The sequence below is a fragment of the Punica granatum genome, chromosome 5, assembly GCF_007655135.1.
Source record: "Punica granatum isolate Tunisia-2019 chromosome 5, ASM765513v2, whole genome shotgun sequence".
NCBI lineage: Eukaryota > Viridiplantae > Streptophyta > Magnoliopsida > Myrtales > Lythraceae > Punica > Punica granatum.
In genome coordinates this window covers 3,912,734-3,938,248 of record NC_045131.1, presented here as the reverse complement: position 1 = coordinate 3,938,248, position 25,515 = coordinate 3,912,734, and the positions used below count along the sequence as shown (strand labels likewise).

At 38.3% G+C, this 25,515-nt stretch overlaps 4 protein-coding genes and 1 non-coding gene across 5 annotated transcripts; 2 read left to right on the top strand and 3 right to left on the bottom strand.

Moving 5' to 3' along the window:
• Window positions 1-45: 45 nt before the first annotated feature.
• LOC116207050 (peroxidase 21) lies at window positions 46-2,283 on the bottom strand. Its single transcript, XM_031539910.1, has 5 exons — window positions 2,126-2,283; window positions 1,682-1,830; window positions 1,394-1,582; window positions 1,136-1,301; window positions 46-660 (listed from the first exon to the last, which is right to left on the bottom strand). Exons 1-5 carry the CDS (start codon window positions 2,208-2,210, stop codon window positions 254-256), a joined length of 996 nt encoding a protein of 331 aa, XP_031395770.1. The 5' UTR covers window positions 2,211-2,283; the 3' UTR covers window positions 46-253.
• Window positions 2,284-4,125: 1,842 nt separating this feature from the next.
• On the bottom strand, window positions 4,126-5,582 carry LOC116206973. Its single transcript, XM_031539817.1, has 2 exons — window positions 5,228-5,582; window positions 4,126-5,051 (listed from the first exon to the last, which is right to left on the bottom strand). Exons 1-2 carry the CDS (start codon window positions 5,438-5,440, stop codon window positions 4,491-4,493), a joined length of 774 nt encoding a protein of 257 aa, XP_031395677.1. The 5' UTR covers window positions 5,441-5,582; the 3' UTR covers window positions 4,126-4,490.
• Window positions 5,583-8,762: 3,180 nt separating this feature from the next.
• TRNAP-AGG lies at window positions 8,763-8,834 on the top strand. The gene has a single exon. It is a non-coding gene; the product is annotated as a tRNA-Pro (tRNA).
• A 4,508-nt stretch (window positions 8,835-13,342) lies between these two features.
• LOC116207628 (MLO-like protein 12) lies at window positions 13,343-17,045 on the top strand. The gene is made up of 15 exons (XM_031540661.1): window positions 13,343-13,759; window positions 13,899-13,956; window positions 14,133-14,380; window positions 14,599-14,715; window positions 14,804-14,864; window positions 14,949-15,037; window positions 15,126-15,200; window positions 15,317-15,411; window positions 15,545-15,594; window positions 15,676-15,716; window positions 15,807-15,980; window positions 16,077-16,112; window positions 16,193-16,260; window positions 16,368-16,428; window positions 16,513-17,045. Exons 1-15 carry the CDS (start codon window positions 13,637-13,639, stop codon window positions 16,951-16,953), a joined length of 1,737 nt encoding a protein of 578 aa, XP_031396521.1. The 5' UTR covers window positions 13,343-13,636; the 3' UTR covers window positions 16,954-17,045.
• Window positions 17,046-17,340: 295 nt separating this feature from the next.
• LOC116207630 (polyubiquitin) lies at window positions 17,341-18,759 on the bottom strand. Its single transcript, XM_031540663.1, has one exon. It carries the CDS (start codon window positions 18,687-18,689, stop codon window positions 17,541-17,543), a length of 1,149 nt encoding a protein of 382 aa, XP_031396523.1. The 5' UTR covers window positions 18,690-18,759; the 3' UTR covers window positions 17,341-17,540.
• Window positions 18,760-25,515: the final 6,756 nt, after the last annotated feature.

Here is a 25,515-nt window from a genome sequence, read left to right as displayed (position 1 = left end):
TTGAATCGGTATTTTTACGTTGAATGTCTCGATAAGACGAGAAAATTATCGAGGAGAAGTTAATTCATTATAATTATGGTATTAGTAGGATTAACACTGATCTTGTCTCGTATTAAGCATGACATGGTCTTTTTGCCAAATTAAGCATAACATGATTAAGCGGGTAAATTACGCTGCAAGCATTTGCATGTAGTGGAGATTTGACTTTCAAGGTCTCTACGTGGCAATTTTTCCAGCTAAGTAATGATGTGGTTCAGTCAGCATTAACATAACGACAATCCTTCCTGATCTCACTATCGGCTCCGGTGAGCGGATTGTTCTCCGACAGCAGGAGCAGCGCCCGGGCAAACTGCTCCTGGAAGTAGCCGTTGTCGGACGCCATCTTCTCGACAAACGGGTAGGTGGTCGGGTCTGACGCCAATTCTTGGTCCACTTGGAGTAGCCCCTTGTGAGCCAGCAGGTTCTTGTAGTACATGTTGTCCAAGGCCATCGGGGTCTCCTGGTCGAACCTCGCGTACTCCACAGCATTCAGGTCGGGCTCAGGTTCTGGACATCGGCGCTTCAGGTACTCTGCATAGTCGGGGTCCAAGGTCGGGTCGACGGTTGGGTATAGCCTGTCCACCAGGTTGATGCAGTGCACTCGCCCTACCGAGTGAGCTCCTGCACGGTGAAATCTCGGTTAGCCGCATTCCGCGGCACGCTAATTTAAATCTGCTGCATCATAAGCTAACTCTTGCTTTTATTGATAATATTTTTCAATGTAAATCATGGTGTCCGGCAGTCAAATTAAATTCCGATTAATTCAGTCGAATCAAGCCGACCCACTAAGGGATAAAGCTTTCATAGCGTAGATTTTCTGCATTTGCAAAAACTCGAACCTGAAATCTTGCTTAAGCAAACAAATATCGAACCGCTTGAACCAAGTCACGTTGGCAATTATGACAGGAACACAATTGCTCTAGGCAGGACAAAGCCTAAGAATAGGGCCATCCACGTTGGGCCTGGTTGGGCTGCTAATCCGGCTCATTGGACTGCCGGCCCAATCCTCATCTGGATTTTCTTGCCCAATCTGTTTTTCAGTTTTAAAAGGTATGATGTACAACCAAAAGCATAAAACCTCGGACCATATGCATACCTAGGAGACCGACAGTGCCTTCGACATCGATACCGATGGACTGGAAGCGAGCAAGCACCAAAGACATGGAATCGTTGCGGTCGGGAATGAAGTCGTCCACTACTCCCGCGTAACTCGCCCTCGCATCCCTCCTTCCTGTCTTCATCTCGATGCGAGGTCCTCCTAACTGGAACATTACGTAAGGTTCAATATGTAGGTTATGATAAAAGATTGGAAATAATGGCTTATGATGGAGGAAGGTGGAAGAGAGAAGCTTACCAAAACAATGCCGTCCCTGGCAGAAAGAGCGATGATATCAGCGCAGGAGACCGTGGAAGGGCACTCCTTCTCAAGGGCCTTCTTGATCGTGCCGATGTACTTGAAGTTTCTCATCCCGAAGCTCCTCCGTGACTTCTGCTCCGACTCAATTCCAATGGCGTTTACCAGTAGGATTGATGCATCGCACGGCTGCACATCAGAATCACACCGTATTGCATGAGCATGCACATCCAATTACATGCATTAACCATGAGATGGGATTAGATGAACTGAGCTTATGCTTATTACATTAACCATGCAGTCGTGAAAGAGATTTCTGATCCAGGAAACAGCTGTGTTGCCGTGCTTGTCGTACAGCTTCTGGACTTCTTGTTTGATGATCTCTTCGGCATTCGGGCAGCTCTCATAGTAGTAATTCAACTGGAGTTCACCATGACCTATGTGGAGAACTCGAAAACAGTCCATACTCATGACATGTATAGCGAACTACTAATTCGAGGTGAAAATCTTTTCAGGAAGTGCTATGACGACTTTCAGAACGACGACGCACATCTGCGAGCTTCATTTTATTTATAAATTCCCGATTTAACAAAACAATGAATCTTGTTAGTCTAATAGTGTTATTTAGTGAGGACCAAAACCAAGATGTCCCTACCCTACCATATTGATCTTGTTGAATAGACTGACATCTGTTCATACATTGACGTAATATTAGTTAAGAAGAAAATTCACCCGTGAGAAATTGCGTTGATAGAAGCGATACAACGTAGATGATCAAGGCCAACCGACGGGGAAGGTGGATGCTGGTGGCGCCCATGTCGAACTCTCGAATGCCACTCTACAGGACAATAATGTTCAATCGATCACAATAACTACAAGAAGTACAAGACATGCATGGTTAGACCACAAACCTTCCCGAAGCCTTATATAAAGAGCCTGACAGTACATCAATTTTTAACCTCTAATTCACCACTTAGCCTCTTTGTTTGACTTTAATACGCTGTCCTCCTCAGCTGCGCGTGGCCGCCCCACCCACACAAATTAATTATTGGAAACTTAATTTCCCACTAATGTAATTGGCCCTGGATTCTCAGTGGACCAGCATAAACATTTAGCAATATGAAACTCAAGATAGAAAATTTGTGAACCGCGCAGTCGAAAAAGTCCTTAATCCTTAATGTGCTCGATCTTTACAGTATCTGTGAGATTTACAGCAATCAAGAGCTTTCGATGTTTTGATTTTCGAATAATATTAGGCGTAGGAAATAAGTATACTATGGGATCGACTGCAGTTGCTCCCTCTCTCTTATGGCATTGACTTCGAACACGATTTCGGGGATGTGCTCACAAACATCACTAAACAAATGTGACGAAATATAGATTATATGCATTCCTAATCCGGTAGGGCCGGACGGCTTTGTTTGCCCCAGCTTGGCGAATCGCATCCCCGCGCAACGACATTGTTTGTGAGTCCCTTACCGTTCTCGCTCAGTGTTTGCAACGGCTGGGAAGGCAGTCGTAGAATGTGAGGTTATACAGTGCCATCTTTGACAAACTCTAGATATATATGTATATATGTATGTATGTATATGTATATACTTATAATATACTTCTGGCATTGTCAGTTAGAATAAGATGGATCGAAGCTTAAATGATGTGGATAGCATATTATGTGGATCGCCACATAATGTGGATGACCACCTCAGTCCAAGTGTTTGATGACCCAGCTGAAGTGGATTATATCATTGGCTTGCAAGAATGAATCACTCTCTTATCTCTTAGCAATGGTGCCTGCATGCAATAACAAGCACTTTTTTTTTTTTTGCCGAATTTGGCTTGCTTTAGTTAGTGATTAGGAGCACCATACTTGGAAGTGGAGGAATGAATTGAATTATTGGAAGACGAGTGGCATAGTTTTCTTGAAGATTGATAACGCGATGATCGGGCTGTTGTCAAAGGTCTCTATCGACCATATCGATCGGGATTCAAGAGAAGACGAAGAGATAATAAGGAATCAGGATACGGGACTTGTACACTATATATAGGTAAACTTATAAAATGTCTTACGCACGTAAATGAAAATACATTCGAGATTTTGTGACGTTTAACTTATCAACCGAGATTTTGTTCTGATCTTTTATTGTGAAAGCCAATTTTATCCACAATTTGTAAAGTTTTATCCTTTAATGGGCCGAACGTCTTCTAATCTGAATTAGTCGGAACTCATATAGCTTTTAAATATTCGGTGGAGCAGACCGGAAAAGGAAAAAAAAAAAAAAGGCTAACTTTATCAGTGAGATAAGTTGAATCTCCTCTAGGCAGTTGGGCCCGACAACCAAGTTGGTTCGAGGTTATGGGCTGGGCTTCTGGTAGGGCCTACCTTTCCGTCTCTATGGTTATGCCGTCTTTTGCATCTCTCAGAAAGAATCTCGTGGTGATTTTACTTTGATTAAGTTGGTCTCGATTAGGCTCGCATTCGAGGAGTCAATTTGATTTTTTTTTTTGTATACAATAATCATGATCTAAGTAACATAGTATCGTCCTACCGAAAAATGTAAGCATATTATCTAACCGAAACTATGTTAGACGACGTGAAAATGGAATTGTTGGACAATCTTTTCATCTTTCTGACAGGATTATTTTTCTTTTTGGTAGGAATTCTAATGGATTATTAGACCAGAGACTCCTAAATCCGACCAAACAACAGTAGATTGAGTTGGCAGAGGCAGACATTCACAAACAACATGTTCTTGCCAGAAATGGAAATCCAAAGTACATCATTTTGCACTTCTTCTTATTCCCCTCACCTCCCTAACAAACACCTATTCCTCTTCCTTGATTTCTTTACAGCAGTTGACTGGCTGATAAATTGAATGCTGCTTCGGCAGAATCATATAACCACAAAAACTCTCTCTCCCTCTCTCTCTCTCTCTCTCTATATATATATATATACATACATACATACATACACGCACACATACATATGTATATATGATTGCTCTTCCTTTTGTCTTGCTTGGCATGTAATTTCAGGAATCAAACCATGCAATATAGCAGAACAGCAAGCAATTGTTGGTTTGTGGGGGGAGCCGGTTCATCAAGATTCCTGCTCGACCACGCAGGCTACCGCCTTCGCCCAGGACCGGAGGTGCCGCTTCATCTCTGCTGCCGGAGACGCCCTTGGCACCCGCAGGTTCAGCAGCGGCGAGTCGGGCCTCCTTATCAGCCACGCCTCCGACAAGTACGGCCTCGGGTACTGCAGCATCTCCCCCTGTCCTTCTTCCGTTGTGATTCCATCGCTCTGTTTTTCGTCTTCTTGTAGCAGCTGGCTCTGTTTCTTTCTTAGAACGGCAAGCCGCTGTAGTCCCGGGACCACACTGACGATCCTCGGGCTCAGATGCTCCTTCTTGAAGATGAACCCCAGGTCCATGAACCCTCGAACCTCCTCCATCTCTAGGTCCGCAAAGCTCCTGCAGCTCATCGACTTCAACATTCTCTTGCTCGGCTCAATCGAGCACTTCCCAGGCCGGGTATGGGCCGACGGCGACAAGGAGAATGCACGCCGCACCCTTCTCTCCGTCGGAGTTAAGCCCGAATTTGCCCTCGTTGGCCTTTCTTTCTCCTTGTTGATCTCTTCCTCAATCTCACTGGGCTCATCCTAATATATAATCAAAAAGGAAAAACAAGGAAAAAAAAAATGTTACAAACCAATAGGAAACCATGCTTGGTACAGTTGGACACTTGGACTAGAATGGAATAGTGTTCGTGTTCCCTTCTCTTCTGCCCGTACCAAACACGACCTGAAAGTATCATCACGACCATTTTTTTTGTTACCATGCTAGTGACTGCCGGAGTCGGAGTTGGAGACTGATCGGATGAGGTAATTGGTTCTTCCCGGGCAGGCAATTCCGGGGGTTCAGTGCTAAGGTGTTTGGGGCCACAAAAGAATGAAGTATTGGGGTCTAAGAAGAGAATGGCTTGGTGAAACCAGAGCTGATCCATTATCCCCACAAGGCAAACAGAGCCATAACAATTGGTTTCAGCCATTGTTGAGAACCTCAGAGCTCAGAGAGACAGAGAAAGGGGAGAGGGAGAAGTGTGAGAATTAAGAATATCTCTAAAAATATGGTGTGAGATGGAGAGGATGGTTGTGGTGGAAAGAGGAGGAGAGGGAATAAGTTTTAGGGGGCCAGACCGAAAAAAGTTTTGTGGGGCAGTGAGAATTATGATTGTGACAAAAATGGAGGATGTGGCCATGAGATATGGATCCTTCCAAGTCCACATCTTTACTGTTGTGTGCTCAAATTGGCTTTGTTACCTTGTATTATTTTGTGTGTTTCTCAATGACTTAATAGCATGTTATCCATTGTTGTATGCTATGGACAAGTACATCGTTTTTTTTTTTGGGAGTGTATCCTGATATGCAAAGTCCAATAAGGTTCGACAAATCAAATTCGAGCCGGGTCAGTTCACGAGGAGTAGTAAAAACTCTTATAATCAAGGATTTTTTTTTTCTATTTACAAGACTTGAATCCAAGATCTTACTTAAAATGAATAAATGTCGAACCGCTTGAACCAACCATCATTGATAAGTACATTGTTTTTCTCTTATCCATTTTCACATCAGAGCTAGATTTCGATATTGATTTTTTCTATATCTATATTTGTCGAATCCAATGTCGAGAAGTGCATATATTATTCACTATTTATGCTCATGTAGTTTGTGTTAGACATTGCTGGTCATAGGAGAGTATGTACCAAAAGGTCCGTAATTTTAGGTTTGTTTAGTTTTCGAATAAAAAATTTTACTCTACCCAACGAAACTCTATTCTTCTTCAATTTCAACATTACAATTATTACTGTTTTGTTTTTTTTTTCTATTTAATAATAATTTTTCACTCATACTTTTTAATAACTATTTTTATAATCAATTAATAAATTATCCATCTACTTTCATATATATATATATATATATATATATATATATTCTCACTCTCACCCATCCTTATATTTGTCAACACTTGCAATCATTACATAAAATCAAGTTGAATTGAATCTTGATCCAATTCGAAAAATCAAACACAAGCTAAGTGGTCCTACTGTTGTTATCCATATGAGTTCAACAATAGAATTTATGTAGTGAAATCTAGTTGTGACGCATAACATACTTTTCTTCTTTCAAGAATACACTTTTAATTCATTTTAAATATAGCCTCTTACACACCATGAGCTCAGATGAAATTGAAAATAGTCATATGTACTTCATAAATACTGGACTATTCAAGCAAGTATAAATATAATATAATTGTATATAGAAATAGAATGGTACCTAACGGAAGAACAAAGTTTGGACCAGCTTGGGCTGGGCCTAAACAATTGGGCTGAAGTGGACTTGGACAGGATGCTCCCTCAAGTCCAAATTCACATAAGCGTTCAAGTCTACCTCTGCAAAAGAAGATGGTAAATCGTGATTATGATTTTAATGCCCTCTAATCTAACAACCCAAAAAAAAAAAAAGTTTTAAGCGGACCATCCCCGGACTAATCTTTTCATCTACCATAGTTTAGGTTGTGAAAAGCGTACCTCTGGAAGAAAATATTTGCATCTTAATCAAGTAATTTCTGATTTACCAAAAAGAAAGAAATTGAAAATCTTTTATATTTGAGGCAGCAACGTAAGATTTCCTTGACTAATGCTAATCCATGGCAAAAAATGAAAACCATCGTGCAACAAAAAGGTCTTCTTTGGCCATGTAACAACCTACTAACTCATGAAATGACATTCGGGATTACGAATATTCATTGCAGTAATTCGGCTATTAATTAATTAAACTATATAAAATGTGCAATATCGAAGCTGCCCTCTTCCAAAATTTGGACAGGTAAAAGCATGGAATAGACTATTATATCTACCGAGAGACTAGCTCGATATCTTGAACCAAGAATCAGTCATGCACTCATTCTCTTGCCTTTAATATGTTAAGCAATTGAAGGTTCTAAATGCACTGTAATACGAACAAGAGCATACTAAATAAATATATAACGGCTTGCGGAATGTGCTTTGTTACTATACAAGATCGTGATCTATGACCGAGTCATGCTGGCCGGCTCGATGACATATCTATATATATATATATATATAGAAGATACGGGCAATCTTAAGAGAAAAAAGAAAGGAATTAAAATGGACAAAAATTGCAGTTAATTGTCATGACTTTAGTGTACGCTGGACAAGAGGAAGGCGATGAAAATGCACTTTTTGGGTTCATAAAATAACGTTGGTCCGACATGAGTTCAAGCAACGGGAATAAAATATCAGTGTCACTTGGCTGTTGGATTAGGTGATTATTAATAACGCATTAATGTCATGATTAACTAAGAGAATAATTAATTGCATGAAATTCTCGGTGCTCGATTCACGGGATAGATTTATGCTAACACTTTCACGTGAAGACCTTGTCGTGCAGGTGGTAATTTGAACGATTCCTATAGATACTTGTCACTTCCTGTTTTTCTTAGATCACGTTGAATGCAAAACTTTTAATTTTTATATCTTTATGAAGTATTTACCCATTAAAATAATTTCTTTTTCAATTTTTACCTGAAAGAAGAATTAATTGCATGAAATCATTGGTGCTCGATTCACGTGATTGATTTATATATGCCAAGACTTTCACGTGAAGAACTAGTCCCGCAGGTGGTTGAACGATTCGTAAAGAGATTTGTTACTTCCTTCTTGTTTTTTCTTCAATTATCTCGAGTGCAAAAATTTTAATTTTTAAATCTTTATGTGGTATTCACCCATTAAAATCATTTATCGTCGGAATGCACGCATCTTGTTTTCTGTTTAATCAAGTAGTGTTTCGACGACAAAATTCTAGCATATGATACAAGGTATACTGACTAATTTACACGTTAATTTCCCACCCACCACTTGAAATTCTTGATAAGGCGTTATCCAATTCTTAAAGAATCTTTCGAATTGTTCCATCTGCTTAAAAATCTAGACACACACTTACGTAGCTATTGAATGGAACTTAATTACTTTCAACACGTGCTGCTCATCAAGCTAGCTTCAATGTATATACGTCATAGCAAGACTTCCATCGAAAGTAAGTTTAGATACAAGATATACTGATTAATTTACACAGCAATTTTGACTCATCACTTGAAATTTTCGATAAGGCACTACACAGATCTTGAGGAATCTTCCCGATTGTTCCGTTACTTGAAATTCTAGACGCACATATAGCTTGAATGGAACTCAATTACCTTCAACATGTACTATTCATCAAGCTAGCCTCCATACATATACATCATTGACTATTTTTAGATAATTATGATTATATTACGTCAGAGGGCAACAAGATGGGCATTTGGTCTAGTGGTATGATTCTCGCTTAGGGTGCGAGAGGTCCCGAGTTCAATTCTCGGAATGCCCCCTTCTAATTTTCCCTTCCTTTTCACTTGGGACCAGCTAGCAAATAAATTTTTGGGGAGGACCAAATAGCAAACTGTGAAGGTAGGGATGATTACGCAACCCGAGTGCGAGTGGGCCGTTCTTCCTCTTTCCTGCTGGACATGCTTAAGGCCCCGTTAGCTTTAATATGCTTTCTTTCCTAACCTATTTCCTTTTTCGGCTTTCTATTTAAAGTTCATTTTTATTTTTTGCATTTGGATTTCCGATTGAGATATCGAAGAACTCCAATGCTAGTTACAGCTTTTGTAGTTTCCTAGTAAAACTTGAGCACTGGTAAATAAATATTCATGAGATATAGATTCAAGTTTCAGGAATCGAAATTATTTAAAACTATACATTGCACTTTTAATCAAGGGTGTATTATGACAGTATCCACCGGCTTCTTTCTCAAGAGTGATTTTCTGAGCATAATCTATGTCCGTTAGATTAGACCAAATCCCATTTTTGGTCCATCTGCAAGCAGATCGGAAGTCTTCTCTTTTATGTAGAAGAGGTATAGGTACATGCAATATGCATGTAAAATGTTGATTTTAAGTTTTTATGTAGTGCCATTATACACAAGACTTTTTCATGTTTATGTGGTTACGCTTCATATCAAGAAGATATATATGAACTCTTATCGACAGTGGCCTCTCTGACCGTGTCAAATGGGAGCTAGATACATATACTTATATATATATACACTCATACAGTGCATAATATCTACAGTTTCCATAGGTACACATCATCAATCAATATCCACCCAAATGCTTGCCTAACCTAACCTAGACGCAACCTTCATCTCCGTGCATGTCCCATGACAACTTCATATAACATGGTTGTATGATTGATCGTTTGTCAAATTAACACCCTCAGAAGTACTTATTTTAAAGAGTAAATTATCTAAAATGCCCTCGAGAAATGGATATTGTCTCAATTGCACTCCAACCCATTTTTTACATCAAAATAAACCCTGATAGTTGAAAAGTTATATCAAATCAGCCATTTCGTCTAGGTTCTGTAAAATCTCAGACGAAATTGTCTAACATGACTTTTTATATTGTTTCTTCCCTTAAGCCTTTTAGACCTTGTTTGGTAACGAACCATACCTTTTATTATTTTTAAAATGTGTTCCACCCGATTACTGTTCATCATCTTTATCTTTCCCTCTCTTACCCGGGTACTGTTCATCGTTTTCCTCTCCGCGACTCCACGATCTTCTCCGAATCAAACTTTGTTGGGAGACCTGGGCACTGTTCACCGTCTTGATCAAGCCTATGCAGCCATAATATCTATAGTTTCCATATGTGCACATCATCAATCAATATCCACCCAAACGCTTGCCTAACCTAACCTAGCTGCAACCTTCATCTTCATACATGTCCCATGACAACTTCATATAACAACATTTGTTTGATCAATCATTTGTCAAATTAACACCGTCTGAAGTACTTATTTTAAGGAGTAAATTGCTTAAAATGCCCTCGAGAGATGGATATTGTCTCAATTGCTCCCTGGCCCATTTTTTACATTAAAATAAACCATGACAGTTGAAAGTTACATCAGATCAGCCATTTTGTCTAGATTCTGTAAAATCTCAGATAGAATCGTTTAACGCGACTTTTCATATTGTTTCCTCCCATTAAGCATCTCAGGTCTTATTTAGTAACGACCCCGGACTTTTTATTATTTTTAAAATGTGTCCCACCCGGTTACTGTTCATCATCTTTCTCTTTCCCTCTCTCACCCGAGTACTGTTCATTGTTTTCCTCTTCGCGACTCCACGATCTTCTCCGAATCAAACTTTGTTGGAAGACCTGGGTACTGTTCATTGTCTTGATCAAGCCTATGCAGCCATAATATCTATGGTTTCCATATGTACACATCATCCATCAATATCCACCCAAACGCTGCCTAACCTAACCTAGCCGCAACCTTCATCTTCATGCATGTCCCATGACAACTTCATATGACGATGTTTGTATGATCGATCGTTTGTCAAATTAACACCCTCTGAAATACTTATTTTAAAGAGTGAATGCATTTCTGAGACCTATATGTACGACCTGCTGACTCTTAACAATAATGAATATTACATATTTTTCTCACACAATATATGTTATATGAGAGAATTAAGTACACGATCCTCTAGCAAATGGTTCGGGGTGTTCACGTCGTGAGAGATGCTTTCCTTTGGGGAACCAAGGTGTCATTAGAGTCGAGGGCTATCTAGGGTTCAACTTCCAAGTTCCAACACCCTTATCAACACATTTTGGACGTGATCTACTGACCGCTTATCGACTTGGATATATCAATTTCACCTATAAAGGTTGCTCATAAACCAAAAATAAACGTTCTCCCACGAATAGGATATTTACGTCAAGCTAAATAGATCAGACCGTGGCATGCGTAATGTATGCATGTATTTCCTCGTCCTACTACCTCTGGGACGTTTCATGTTGACCACGGTAGACCAACCATATGAAGTACTCACTAGACTTGAAATTTGGCATTTAATATTTAAACTAATTTTTTCCTCTTGGGTTAATAATTGACAGGAGTTAAAAAGATTAATATATGTCTACCGAAAAAAAAGACTGATATATGATTAGTAAAGAATTTTTGTCTTCATGGAAAATTGGGCTCCCGCTTCTAGATGGAATATTTTTCGTTATAGTATCCGGAAGCCTAATTAGATCCCGACTAATCCAGTCGAGTCGGATCGGTCCGCTAAGGGGTAAAACTCTCCCAGCGTGAATTTTTTACATTCACAAAGACTCGACCTCGAGACCTTACTTAAGCGGAATAAGAGTCGAACTACTTGAACCAACTCACATTAATTTCTAGATGGGATTTTGATTTTCGTATCCAATGGGCTGATAATATTAAAGAAAGGAATGGTTATTTTAAGTACAATTTGAACTTTTTTTTCCTACAAGAATTTACTTCTTAACTTCCGTATTGGCTTCAACCAGGGGAGGACATAACCAAAATGTAAACCGAAGACTCACTAAAATTCCATTTTCTTTTTCTACGTCACCTCCTATTCTGCGCATGACATCATAAAGCTTAGACCTATATCCTAAATATAAGGATAGCGAAATCTAAATAAAAAAACTTGAAAATTCCATGCTGATGAGAATCAAATTCGATACTTCATGTGCCATTGTAGTAAGTGTGTTCTCCCACAAATTAGACACTCCGTTGTTGACGAATGAAGAGAGGCAATGATTTTTTAATTTTTTTTTTACTTGTTAATGCAGGAGCTGCGATGATCTGAATGTCTGGAGAGCCGATGATTTCGACTAAGTTTGGAAAGGGAGGCTTGACCAATTTTTGAAGTACTCGACCCTATGCATTTGTTTTCCGTCTTTTGAAACCAAAATATTTGACAATTTCCGGTGAAGCATAGCATAGGAACCATCATTAATTCATTATACACGCCGGTAATTAGCTAGTCAAGTGGTTAAATGAGTAGCTAGGCTCGGATACGTCCCGATCATACACTCTTTCGCTTTTTCGACAGCAAGTTTATAATTTCAAATTTTGCTTCCAGGAGTTTTGAATTGAATTTCTCGACTAAAAATCCATAAATGAGAGAGCCCATATCTCTACTCTTCCATGACTATATAATTTATATTTCATTTTCTGGGAATATGGACTCATGACTTAATGATGTATGATCGTACAGGTTGGATCTCGAATACTTTGATTTGAATTAATTTTTGAAATATTGACCAGTACATTATTGAATAACAATACTAGTGCGGAATCAATTACTCTTGAATTCATTTTTTTATTTATTTAGACATTTCGGTGTTATCAGGAACAGGTGATTTCCCATGAAATCCGTTTGGAATCGGTCAAACAATTCTGCATAGGCCAAATCCTATTCCATACACAATTGCGAATCCAACCCGAGCTAGCATTCATCCACGGTAAGTAATTTACGGGCACTTACCGACCGTATGCAACTGCACATGCCCTGCCTGGAACGTTGTCCCGAGCATAGCAAGCTTTTCTAATAAGGATTAATTGAATCTCGTGGATATCGTTGTTATAGTTCGGTTAATTTGCGCATTTTTCTTGCGATCGGGTACGTGACCTGGGAAAAAAATGCTGATGATTACATATACTCTTTTTCTTTTTTTTTTACTAACCCGGGGTGTCCGGATTTCACTTGACTAATCTCCGGGATTCCGTGAACCCCCGGCGACGCACGGAGCGGGTAATTACTCCAAATACGCTCCGGTGGCCACAAGGGGATTCGAACTCGGGTATCAGTGCAAATTTGGATACACATTAATCACTGGTCCGAACCCGTTAGGGTTGCAATTACATATACTTACATTACATGCAGTGAATTGGAATGTAAAGTCTTTTTCAAGATTGCCTTATCTACACGTTCCTGAGTCAAAAGTCTTCCTTCTACCCCCGCTTACTTCACTAATTCTAACTCCCCCCTTTTGTCCTCCCACTCACCTTTGCTAATATATACGACTCATTCTTGATCATCAATACTCATCCACCACACTACATCCCTTTCCCTCTTCTCTCGAATCTTTGGAGACATCCGATCCAATAAATTCGGCCTGAGTTATCGAGGTTTTAGAGCCATCTCTTGCAAATGATCTTGGTTGCCAATAAGTGTGCAACTACTTCTTAAGTGAAGTCCTGCTTAAGAAACAGTCCTTTGGGTACCTGGAGTTACCTTCCAAGTCATCGGGGATCGAGGCCTGGACAGTTGCAGCGTGAGAGGAACTACGGAGTGAGTGAACTTAGGTAATGGCATCATCCAAGGGAGGCCGGTCCTTGGAGGAGACGCCAACGTGGGCAGTTGCAGTAGTCTGTTTCGTGCTCGTCTTGATCTCGATTATTATCGAGCATATCATCCATCTAATCGGACAGGTGCATATATTGTACATCAGCTAGCCAATTGAACTGTTTCTTCAGTACCATTCAAGCATTTGATTCATACACAGAATGTAGCGGTAAGACCGATTTTTCCTCCCTACAACTTACAAGATGTTACGTGTCCTTAATGCAGTGGTTGACCAAGCGGCATAAGCGAGCTCTTTTCGAAGCACTCGAGAAGATCAAAGCAGGTCTCTTCCTTCTCCTCATATGCCGAACGCTGAAACCGTATTTATCGTACATGTATAATGGTGATTGATGTTAATGAGAGACTCTGCAAGCATGCCATAAGTCAATATCAAGTATCAGAATTTCTCGTGCTCTGTAATGGAAAGCTCACCTTTTTTTCTGTATCTGAATCTATCAGAGCTGATGCTGCTCGGGTTCATATCGCTGATGCTGACTGTGGGGCAAGGGCCAATCTCGGGCATTTGCATACCAGAGTCCGTGGGAGCAACTTGGCACCCCTGCAGTCCTAAGCAGGAGAAAACCAAATACGGGGAAGATGAATACAAGGATCCTGAAGATGGTGGCCGGAGAAGGCTCTTATCGATGTCTGCTCAGCCCTCCGATCGCCGAGTCTTAGCTGCTGCCGCATACGACAAATGTTCTCAGGCAAATTATTGGCATCCTACTCTTCTCCTTCTCATATTATTAAATATGGTTCCATACTGGCGAAATAGTCTCTTGACCCTGCTGCAAAATTTTTTGACCAAGATTTATTTATTTTTCATTTCTGTGGACTTCTATGGCGACTGATCAACATGGGAAAAAATAAGAAATTTAGTTTCCACACTGGGTACTGATGATACCTGCTGTTATTTAATTTTCAGGGGAAAGTTCCGTTCGTTTCGGTTTATGGAATCCATCAGCTCCACATATTTATCTTTGTGCTGGCAGTTTCCCATGTTCTCTACTGCATAGTCACCCTTGCCCTTGGCCGAGCTAAGGCAAGACGATGATTCCTAAGGCTAGTTGAATTATTTTAGAAATTGGATCTGTTGATTAGAGATCTCTGACTGATTTACGTTGTAACAGATGAGCAAGTGGAAGGCGTGGGAGATGGAAACAAGGACAATCGACTACCAGTCCTCCCATGGTATCATAATGGAACAGTATCTTGAGCAAAGAATCAAAATATCAGAATTATATTAACAGGACAGTTCTAACAATGTCTGTGCAGACCCAGAGAGGTTCAGGTTTGCGAGGGACACTACATTCGGGCGAAGGCACCTAAGTTTCTGGAGCCACTCATCAGTTCTTCTCTGGATCGTAAGTCTCAAATCTATCGCAAAGTCTGCATTAAAGAGAAAATTTATTTCAAATCATATGTTCATTTTATTGTTTCCTGAACTGGCAGGTCTGCTTCTTCAGACAATTTGTCAGGTCGGTCCCGAAGGTTGATTACTTAACACTTCGCCACGGGTTTATCATGGTACAGTCTTATGCCTTCTTCCTCAGATGTCTTGTATTCAAACTTTCCAATGGAAAGGATACCCAAATTTACCAATGAAATTCCATAAACTTTTCCCATTATCCTTCCCTACGCAGGCGCACCTGGCTCCTCAGAGTCATACCGAGTTTGATTTCCAGCAGTACATCAAAAGATCACTTGAAGAGGACTTCAAAGTTGTGGTTGGGATTAGGTGAGGCGGCCCGCCACCCCCCGGCTTTTCACCTGACCCCTTTATTCGACTAAATATGCTGACTTGGTTTCATTTCCGGGTTACTGATTATTCATGATCTCATGTTCTTCGCATAACATCAACATCTTTGCAGTCCAACAATATGGTTCTTCGCTCTGGTTTTCCTGCTATTTAACACCCACGGTAATTCATCAGATCCATTTTAGCACATCTTTATATGAATAGTCCGTGGTTTCTCACGTCTTTTCCTCCACTTTTGGCTAGGCTCATACTCGCACCTGTGGCTTCCGTTTCTTCCTCTTATCGTAAGTATCTTCCTCTCATTTTGTTCCATTTTTCTCTCAATCTGGTATAAAGCTGGGTCAAAACTAACCTATGTAATATTTTCTCCGCAGATTATTCTAGTAGTCGGGATGAAGCTGCAGGTTATAATCACGAAGATGGGCCTGAGAATTCAAGAGCGAGGAGAGGTTGTTAAGGGGACCCCAGTTGTCCAGCCTGGAGATGACCTCTTCTGGTTCAATCGGCCCCGGCTCATTCTCTACCTCATCCACTTCGTTCTCTTTCAGGTCCTTTTCCACTCTTGCGCTAGCTGAACTGTCTACAGGAGATATTTATCAATACTCAACCATTTTACTGACTTTATAGCATCCTTCCATGGACAGAATGCTTTTCAGCTGGCCTTCTTTGCATGGTCGTCGGTGAGTGGTTCTTCCCGAGCTAATCTTATACATCTAAAAGGGCAGTCTTCTAAAACATTATAATCCTCCTCCTTGTTCAGTATGAATTCGGCTTGAGATCATGCTTCCATAAGGAGTCAGCAGATATAACCATCAGGATCTCGATGGGGTCAGTATCAGTCCTATGTTTTATCACATCAAATGCCATAGTTTTGATCATCTTGTTGATAATATACAACCTGATAATAATTGGAAACTTCCATGGCATATGAGCAGGGTCCTCATACAGATACTTTGCAGCTACGTAACCCTTCCTCTATATGCGTTGGTAACACAGGTAATAAATCCTCAATATTCAGCAAATCACAGTAGTGAAGTTTTTAAGCACTTGAACTGATATCCAGCATTTTACTTGGAGCAGATGGGATCGAACATGAAACCTACCATTTTTAACGACAGAGTGGCAAATGCCCTTAGGAACTGGCATCAGACAGCAAAAAAGCAAGTCAAGCAAAACAGAGGAGGCGCCGTAACTCCAATATCAAGCAGGCCAGGAACTCCTTCGCACACAATGTCCCCAGTCCACTTGTTGCGCCACTATAAGCCAGAAGCAGACAGTGTCCAGGCATCGCCGAGGATGTCCAGCTTTGAGGATGAAGGTTGGCACACCAACGAGCAGAACTCCCCTCGGCAACAATATGGTGATGCAGTCCGAGTAGACTATTCTGCAGGAGGAGCTACAATTGAGCTGAGCTCAGCCCATGATCCGTCTTTGCAGCAAACTGCCCAACCTACCCCTTCCCGGCACGAGATTGACATTTATTCGGCAGAGTTCTCATTTGAGAAATTCCCGAAAAGTTGATAATGATTGTTTAGTATGATCAAAACATAATGAGACTTGGTTAAGTACCGCGCCACAAGAAATCCACCGGAAGCTTGACCCTTCGCGTGTTACACATAGCGCATAGCATCATCCTAACTGATCCCAATCAGCGACCTCCAACTCGTAAATATGCCGAACTAAAATGCGGATTCTCACAACATTGTGCAATCCAATGAAGTTTTGGTTTAAACCCAAAACTTGTTCTTGTTTCTAAGACAGTTCCAAAGTCAACCCAAAATTCGTTCTACTAAACTTAGTGCAGTATCATCTCTGGATCACTGAATGGAGAGACAAGGCCAAGAGAATAGTTCATGTTCTAAAACATCGAGCAAAACAATCAAACAGCAGTAAGAAGCAGAGGAATCGTAGAGATGAATTTTCTTGGATGGAACTAACACTTATTCATTGCAAATATCAAACCCACCAAACATACTTCAAAGAACTTGTTCTAGCAGTGCACTTCACCGGGGCACTGCATAGAAGGATCAACAAAGACGACCTAGTAACTAAGACAATTTACACAACGATGACCTACAGAACAACCCGGACACAATGCAACTGTCTCCTCAGATTTCACCACCACGGAGCCTGAGAACAAGGTGAAGGGTGGACTCTTTCTGGATATTGTAATCAGCGAGGGTGCGCCCGTCTTCAAGCTGCTTTCCTGCAAAGATGAGCCTTTGCTGGTCAGGCGGGATCCCCTCCTTGTCCTGAATCTTTGCCTTCACGTTGTCGATGGTGTCTGAGCTCTCCACCTCGAGCGTAATAGTTTTCCCTGTCAGGGTCTTGACGAATATCTGCATCCCTCCTCTGAGCCTCAGCACCAAATGCAGGGTCGACTCCTTCTGGATATTATAATCCGCCAGGGTCCTGCCATCATCGAGCTGCTTTCCGGCAAAGATCAGCCGCTGCTGATCCGGAGGAATACCCTCCTTATCTTGAATCTTGGCCTTCACGTTGTCAATCGTGTCAGAGCTCTCGACCTCCAACGTGATCGTCTTGCCGGTTAGAGTCTTCACGAAGATCTGCATACCACCACGGAGACGGAGAACGAGGTGGAGCGTCGACTCCTTCTGAATGTTGTAATCGGCTAGGGTGCGGCCGTCCTCCAACTGCTTCCCAGCGAAGATCAGCCTCTGCTGGTCCGGCGGGATGCCTTCCTTATCTTGGATCTTGGCCTTCACGTTGTCGATCGTGTCGGAGCTCTCGACCTCCAACGTGATCGTCTTGCCAGTAAGAGTCTTCACGAAGATCTGCATACCGCCGCGGAGACGGAGGACGAGGTGGAGAGTCGACTCCTTCTGGATGTTGTAATCGGCTAGGGTGCGGCCGTCCTCCAACTGCTTCCCGGCGAAGATCAGCCTCTGCTGGTCCGGGGGGATGCCTTCCTTATCTTGGATCTTGGCCTTGACGTTGTCGATCGTGTCCGAACTCTCGACTTCGAGAGTGATCGTCTTGCCGGTCAAGGTCTTGACGAAGATCTGCATCCCTCCCCTCAGCCGGAGGACGAGGTGCAGGGTGGACTCCTTCTGGATGTTGTAGTCGGCCAATGTCCGGCCGTCCTCAAGCTGCTTCCCGGCGAAGATCAAGCGCTGCTGGTCCGGCGGGATCCCTTCCTTGTCCTGGATCTTAGCCTTGACGTTGTCGATCGTATCGGAGCTCTCGACCTCGAGAGTGATGGTCTTGCCGGTGAGGGTTTTCACGAAGATCTGCATATTGATCGAGAAAGAGAGGGCTTCAGGGTATATTGAAGATTAGGTTTCCACTGATGTAAGCAAGAAGGGGCGGAGGCGGGTTTATATAGAGAAGGATCGGCGAGGCCGTGACGTAAGCAATGCCGCTTAGGACCAACTTCTAGAACATTCTTCTCTTCGATTCAAAGGAAACCCCAATATTTGCGTGGATATGACGAAACCAGTTGGCCACAAAATTGGCAAGCGGTGGATGGAATATTTGGCAGGTGGAACCGATGGGGATAAGAATAGGATTTATATTGGCAATATTTAGTTGGTTGGGATGATACTTGATGATAATATGATTCATAAAAATTTGGGATTTCTTAATGGCATAAACATAAATATTTGACATCAAATTAGTATCATATTTGGAGCATCGGTGGAAAAACGACTGCAATTCACAAAAACATTTTATATGCAACTATTATATCTCGTGGTATGTATCATATGTCAATACGTGTTCATCAATTAAGTATAAATTCATAAATTAGGTGCACAATTTTATAGTGGTGTGTGTAGTTAAACGATAAACCAAATTAAGAGAAAATTTATCATTTAACTGTAAAAAAGAAATAAATACAGTGATAACTAAGTATGTTCTAATAACATTTTTTCTTGACGATTCAGATTTTGGGGCCGTAATTTTGCAATAGGGCAGGATCGACTCTGCGGCCTCTTATACTATGAAAGGCTCAACCACTCGTGCTAATCTTTGGAGATTGATCATGACAAAAATGTAGTCAATTAATTCATCATATTGGGGCGTTTGCATTAATCTTACCAAGTATCCATATTAAATTATGTTGCAGTCTTGCTAACTTGTGAATATGCAACATACTATAGAAGGTTGTACCCTTCCAAGTAATTTATATATAATATATAAAGTCAGGGGTAATTGTCGGAGGCAACTATGTGTGCGCATTTGGCAAAATAAAAGCATCTCATGTGTTTTTAACCATTCATGTTAATTAACAATATACACTTATTACCTATTGCCAATGATATCATTTTAATGGCATAGATATTTAATAATATAATTAAAAAAATAATTATTAAAAATAATGAATTTAGAAATAATTTAAAGTCATATATTTATTATCTTATATATGTAAAAATATATCAAATTTTAAATTAGTATATTAGAGTAGAATGATTATACAAATCTATCTACATATAATATATATGGCCCAAAGCAATTGTCGGAGGCCGCAATGTGCGTACATTTGGCAAAATAGGAGCCTCTCATTCATTTGTAACAGTTCATGCTAATTCACAATATGCACTTATTACCTATTGTCAATGATACCATTTTGATAGCATAGATATTGAATATTATAATTAAAAAGAAACTTATTATTAAAAACAGTGAATTTTGAAATTATTTAAAGTCATATATTTTACTATCTTATATATATGAAAATTTATCAAATCTTAAATTAGTATATTAGAGTAAAATGATTACAAATCTATCTATATATAGTATATAAGACTGGGGCAATCGTCAAACGTCGCCATATGTGCACAGTTGGCAAGATAGAAGCCTCTCATGCATTTGTAACCGTTCACGTTAATTAACAATATGGACTTATTATCTATTGTCAATGATATCATTTTAATGGCGTAGATATTCAATACTATAATTAAAAATAAACCAATTATTAAAAATAGTGAATTTTAAAATAATTTAAAGTAATATATTTTACTATCTTATATATGTAAAAATATATGAAATTTTAAATTAGTATATTAGAGTAAAATAATTAGAAATTTAAGTTAAAATCCAAAATAACATAAATATTCAAAATAAACATAAATATTCACTATTATACTTAGAAAGAAACTAATTATTAAAAAAAGGTGAATTTTTTGAAATAATTTAAAGTCATACACTTTACTATCTTATGTCTATAAAAAAGTATATCAAATTTTAATTTAGTATATTAGAGTGAAGTAATTTACAAATTTTAGTTAGAACTCAAAATAAAAAATATTCAATATTATAATTAGAGTGAAACTAATTATTTAAAAATCGTGAGTTTTGAAATAATGTAAAGTTATATACTTCTTTACTGTCTTATGTGTGTAAAAATATATCAAACTTTAATTAGTACATTAGAATGAAAATAGTCATAAATTTAAGTTTAAAATGTCAAAATAAACACATATATTCATATTATATTAAAAAACTAATTATTCAAAAAATATAAATTTTGAAACAATTCAAACTTATGGTCTTTACTATATTATGTATGTAATTATGTATCAAATTTTAACTTAGAATATTTGGGTGAAATAAATCTACAAATTTAAGTTAAAACATAAAATAAATGTTCATAAATAATTACTTACTTGAAAAATGGCAAGAGATTTTTAGAAATGTTAATAACTTTTTCAATTTTCACGCTAAAACTTAATACACCGAGAAACTAAAAAGTATCACTACTAAAAGAAGTAATTAGTTTCAATTGGAATTCGAAGTAAATTAATATTATCCGAGCACACAAATTTAAATTATATGATTGATATATTATTATTTAGAATATGTGACATCCAAAAATCAAAGTGACTTTTACAGTTTTAGTATTTAAAAAATTTAAAAGCTTTTTAGAAACTAGAAATCTTATTATTACCTTAATTTGTATTAAAATAAACTTATTAATTATGTTACATTATTTTATTTATAAAATATATAAATTTATTTATTTAAGTATTTGAATAAAGCTAATTCAATGCATCGTATTTAATTCATAATTATGCTTAATGTTATCCGGAAGGAAGAAGTAAATTCTCTATAATAATAAACCAATTAAAAAAGAGCGTATTGCCAGTGGCGTGCGCCCTCACCGTCATCTGATAACCAAGGGGTTTCAGGTTTGATACTCAGTGAAATTACTCGTACCCCTTTATCAGTTATTAGGATTTCTATTTTGTTGCACTATATTCACGAGTCTCCCTTGTAACAAAAAATAAAACTAACTAAAATTTTATAATCAAAATAAGTGATAAAATATACTGAATCTCACAAATATTCATTCCGCGTATTGCGCGGGTGGAATGACTAGTTGAAGTTACTCCCGAGTCTCCTCTTTTGTGTACCATAGTGGCGCGACCCATTCACGGGCCCATAGGCGAGAACTTGGGCCTTTTGGCCCGTCCATGCTTTTACCATAACGTGCGTGGCCCACTCACTTCATAGGAAATTGAAACTCTGGCAAGGAAATTTTTCTTAAATCTTATGGACTTTTTTTTTATACGTTCAAATGAGAGATAGAAATACTTTGGAATTAACTTGCAATACGGAACGTGCCTACATCAAGAAATTGATGTACTTTATGTTTTTAAGGATTATAATCTTTGAACTAGAGAAATTATACCACGATCTTGGAGCTAAAAGTCTTTCATATAGTACATCAATTTCTTGATTTAATCTCAATGGCAACTAAGCTACTTCTGTATAGAGTTTATTTTAGATATATACTTCATGTTAGTATGATAAATTTACATTTTCCGTTATATTTTTATTTTTCAATTTATTTATAAAATAATATATATTTTAATTTTAAAATATCGCTGAGCAATCTTATGGATAATTAAGCGATAAGGCTACAAGGAAAAAATCGTGTAATATTGAGGACATGATTGAATAAACAAGTAAACAACATTAGAGGGCAATATATATAATAATCAACTGCGTATTTTATTTATTTCTTTGACAGATATTCTAATTACGCACAAGACCCATCACAGAAACAGCTTATTCGTTCCTTTGACAATCAAGGTAATCGGCCTAATTGCCGAGAGTTTCAAATCCTATGAAACTCTCGAATTAATGGAGACCTAATAATGCTTATAATTATGTCAATTTATTGCCGAATTTACTGAAACTGAACCGTATTTACCATTTATATAATAGAATTTACAGAAAGAGTTAATTAGATATTTAAATATGGATTATTGGACATCCATGGTTATATATGAATCTTAACCAGCCATTCTTTAATTTTCTTGGTAAGAAACATTAAGCAAAACTTAGGGACCGTTTGGATTCAGAGTTAAAGTTACTTTAATTTTGATTTTGATTTTGATTTTGAATGTGGAAAAGGACAAATGAGATGTGATTATAAATTTGACTTAGGAAACGTGTGTTTTTGTTGTGTAGTGTGTTGAATTAAAGTTAAAGTTAAAATTTGTGAATTGGGAAATGTGTATTTTTGTTGTGTAGTGTGTTGAATTAAAGTTAAAGTTAAAGTTAAAATCAAGTAACCATCAATCCAAACGGGGCATAATAAATACTTTGATGACATAAATTTTCGGTTACAGGTGACATAAAATTTAAGGTTAATTGCATCTGTGGTCCAAAAAGTTTCATGAATATTTTGGATTGATCCAAAATATTTTTTTGGTAACTTGTTGGTACAAAAAATTTCAAAACCGTTTCAATGTAGTACATTCCGTCAATTACCCATGATGCTGTTAACATTTTACTGACACGGCACATCCTATGTGTCATTTTTGTTACGTGGAACCAATCATAGTGCGCCGCGTCATTTAAGAGGACATAAAATCTGAAAAATTCTAATAAAAATATAGAAAATAATAAAAAATACTTTAAAATACTAAGAATATAGAAAAAAATTAAAATTTATTTTTAAAATTTAAAATAATAAAATTTATTTGAAATTAAATGTTTTAATTATTTTTTATAGTTTTTAAAATACTTTTTATTATTTTTCTAAACTTTTACTTTTTTTGTATTTTCTATATTTTTATTGGACTTTTTCAGATTTTATATCCTCTTAAATGACGTGATGCACTATAATTGGTTCCACGTAATAAAAGTGACACATATGACGCGCTACGTCAGCAAAATGTTAACGGCGTCAGGAGCAATAATACATTACATTGAAACAGTTTTGAAACTTTTTGTACCAACAAGTTACCAAAAAAATATTTTGGACCAACCTAAAACATTCATGAAACTTTTTGGACCACCGTTGCAATTAACACTAAAATTTTACAACATGAATTTCTTATGGTCAAGAATTTTTAAACCATTTGATAATTTCTTGGTAATGTGACGTAAAATGTTATCTAAAAAGTTTTTATTCAATAGCTATAAAGTTGAATCGTTATAATAATTTGTAATTTAGAAGACAATGAATATATAATATATCATCTTATGAAATATGCTATCAAGACTCATGCAGTAAATTGGAATATGTACAGTCTTTTAAAAAATTACCATGAAGTATATTTACACATATCCCAGTCAAAGTCTTCCTTATTATTGTCCCCCGTTTACTCCACTACTTCTTTTTTCCTAAATAAGCCTCATAATTATTATTATCGAAAAGTTACCATGAAGTATATTTACACATTTCTCAGCCAAAGTCTTCCTTATTATTCTCCCCCGTTTACTCCATTACTTTTTTTTCCCCCAAATAAGCCTCATAATTATTATTATCGAAAAGTGACATTGCTAGAAAGTTGACCCTCAAACATGCATAGACATACAAAATATGATCTAATGCCAAATTGACATAAATCGTGGGCGTGGGGTTGGAAGAATAGGAGACCCAAGTACAACGTCATTCAGAGAAATAAGAAAGAAGCTTCCTAACATCTAACATAATGTTATTAATATCCCAAGGAACACTACAAGGATTTAAAAAAGCATTAACGATAACTAAATCATCGGTTTCAAGCCATAATTTCATCCATCCGAAGCTGAGAGCCAAAGAGGTGGTTAAGAAGATCGCTTGGGCTTCAGCTTGTTGAGGTGAGGCTGTATTAGTCGGGACAAATCACGATTGAAGTATCTCTCCATTGGGTGACCGCACCACACCAGCAATGACTGCTTGAGAACCACGCCAAGCAACATCCATGTTGATCTTTCACTAGCACGTGTCCAGTGGGGAGTTAAGGATTGATGAAGTACGAGTTGTCTTGTGTGTGTGAGAAGGAATATTAGTTTGAGGGGCTTCTAAGTTAATGCTGGTTGTGGCTCCTGATCTGTCGCTGATAGAGACGTTTGAGGGGATTTGGGCAACAATTTGATGATGAGGTTCCTTTGCGCATGACTGTTCATTGAATGATTTGCAGATAAGTTGAAGCATGAGAGCAACCCCTGCACAAAGACACTTGTTTGCCATAAAGTATAAAGAACAATGGTACCATATAGTCTAAAAGATATACGTTCAATACAATAAGAGCACAAGGGGGGTGAATGATAAAATAAACTATGTCAACAAGAGTAGAAGAAGGAAAATTATCGAAAATTAAATTCCAAGGTGATTCCCTCCACGCAACACGATAAAAGATGCATTCACCGTAGAGATGAGCAAAATTATCGGAACCGGTTTTACAAAGCATATAGTTTCGCATTAAGAAAATCATGGGAGGCATTCACAAGTAAATCTCCATAAATGGCTTTTTAGTCGATCATGGATTTTCAATCCCCAAAGACGTTTCCAATTGAAAGATGAGTGAGTATTGAACCTATGCTTTTGATCCAACACATGAAAGGATTTAACTGAATGCTCTCCAAGAGTACCAAGAGTCCAAATCATGGTATTATCACGGTCCGAATCAGCAAAGTGAATATTCAAAATATTTTGAACAGTAAGCTCATCGAATAGATTCATAATCAATGGGACATTCCATCTTCTCAGAAGAAAATGCATGAGATCACGTACCTTGGACTCGTGCTCCGTAATTATTCCTAAAGTTGGATTGGGTTTGAAGTTGAACATACCTAGGATCCACGGTTCCTTCCAAATAGAAATGGATGCTCCATTACCTATTG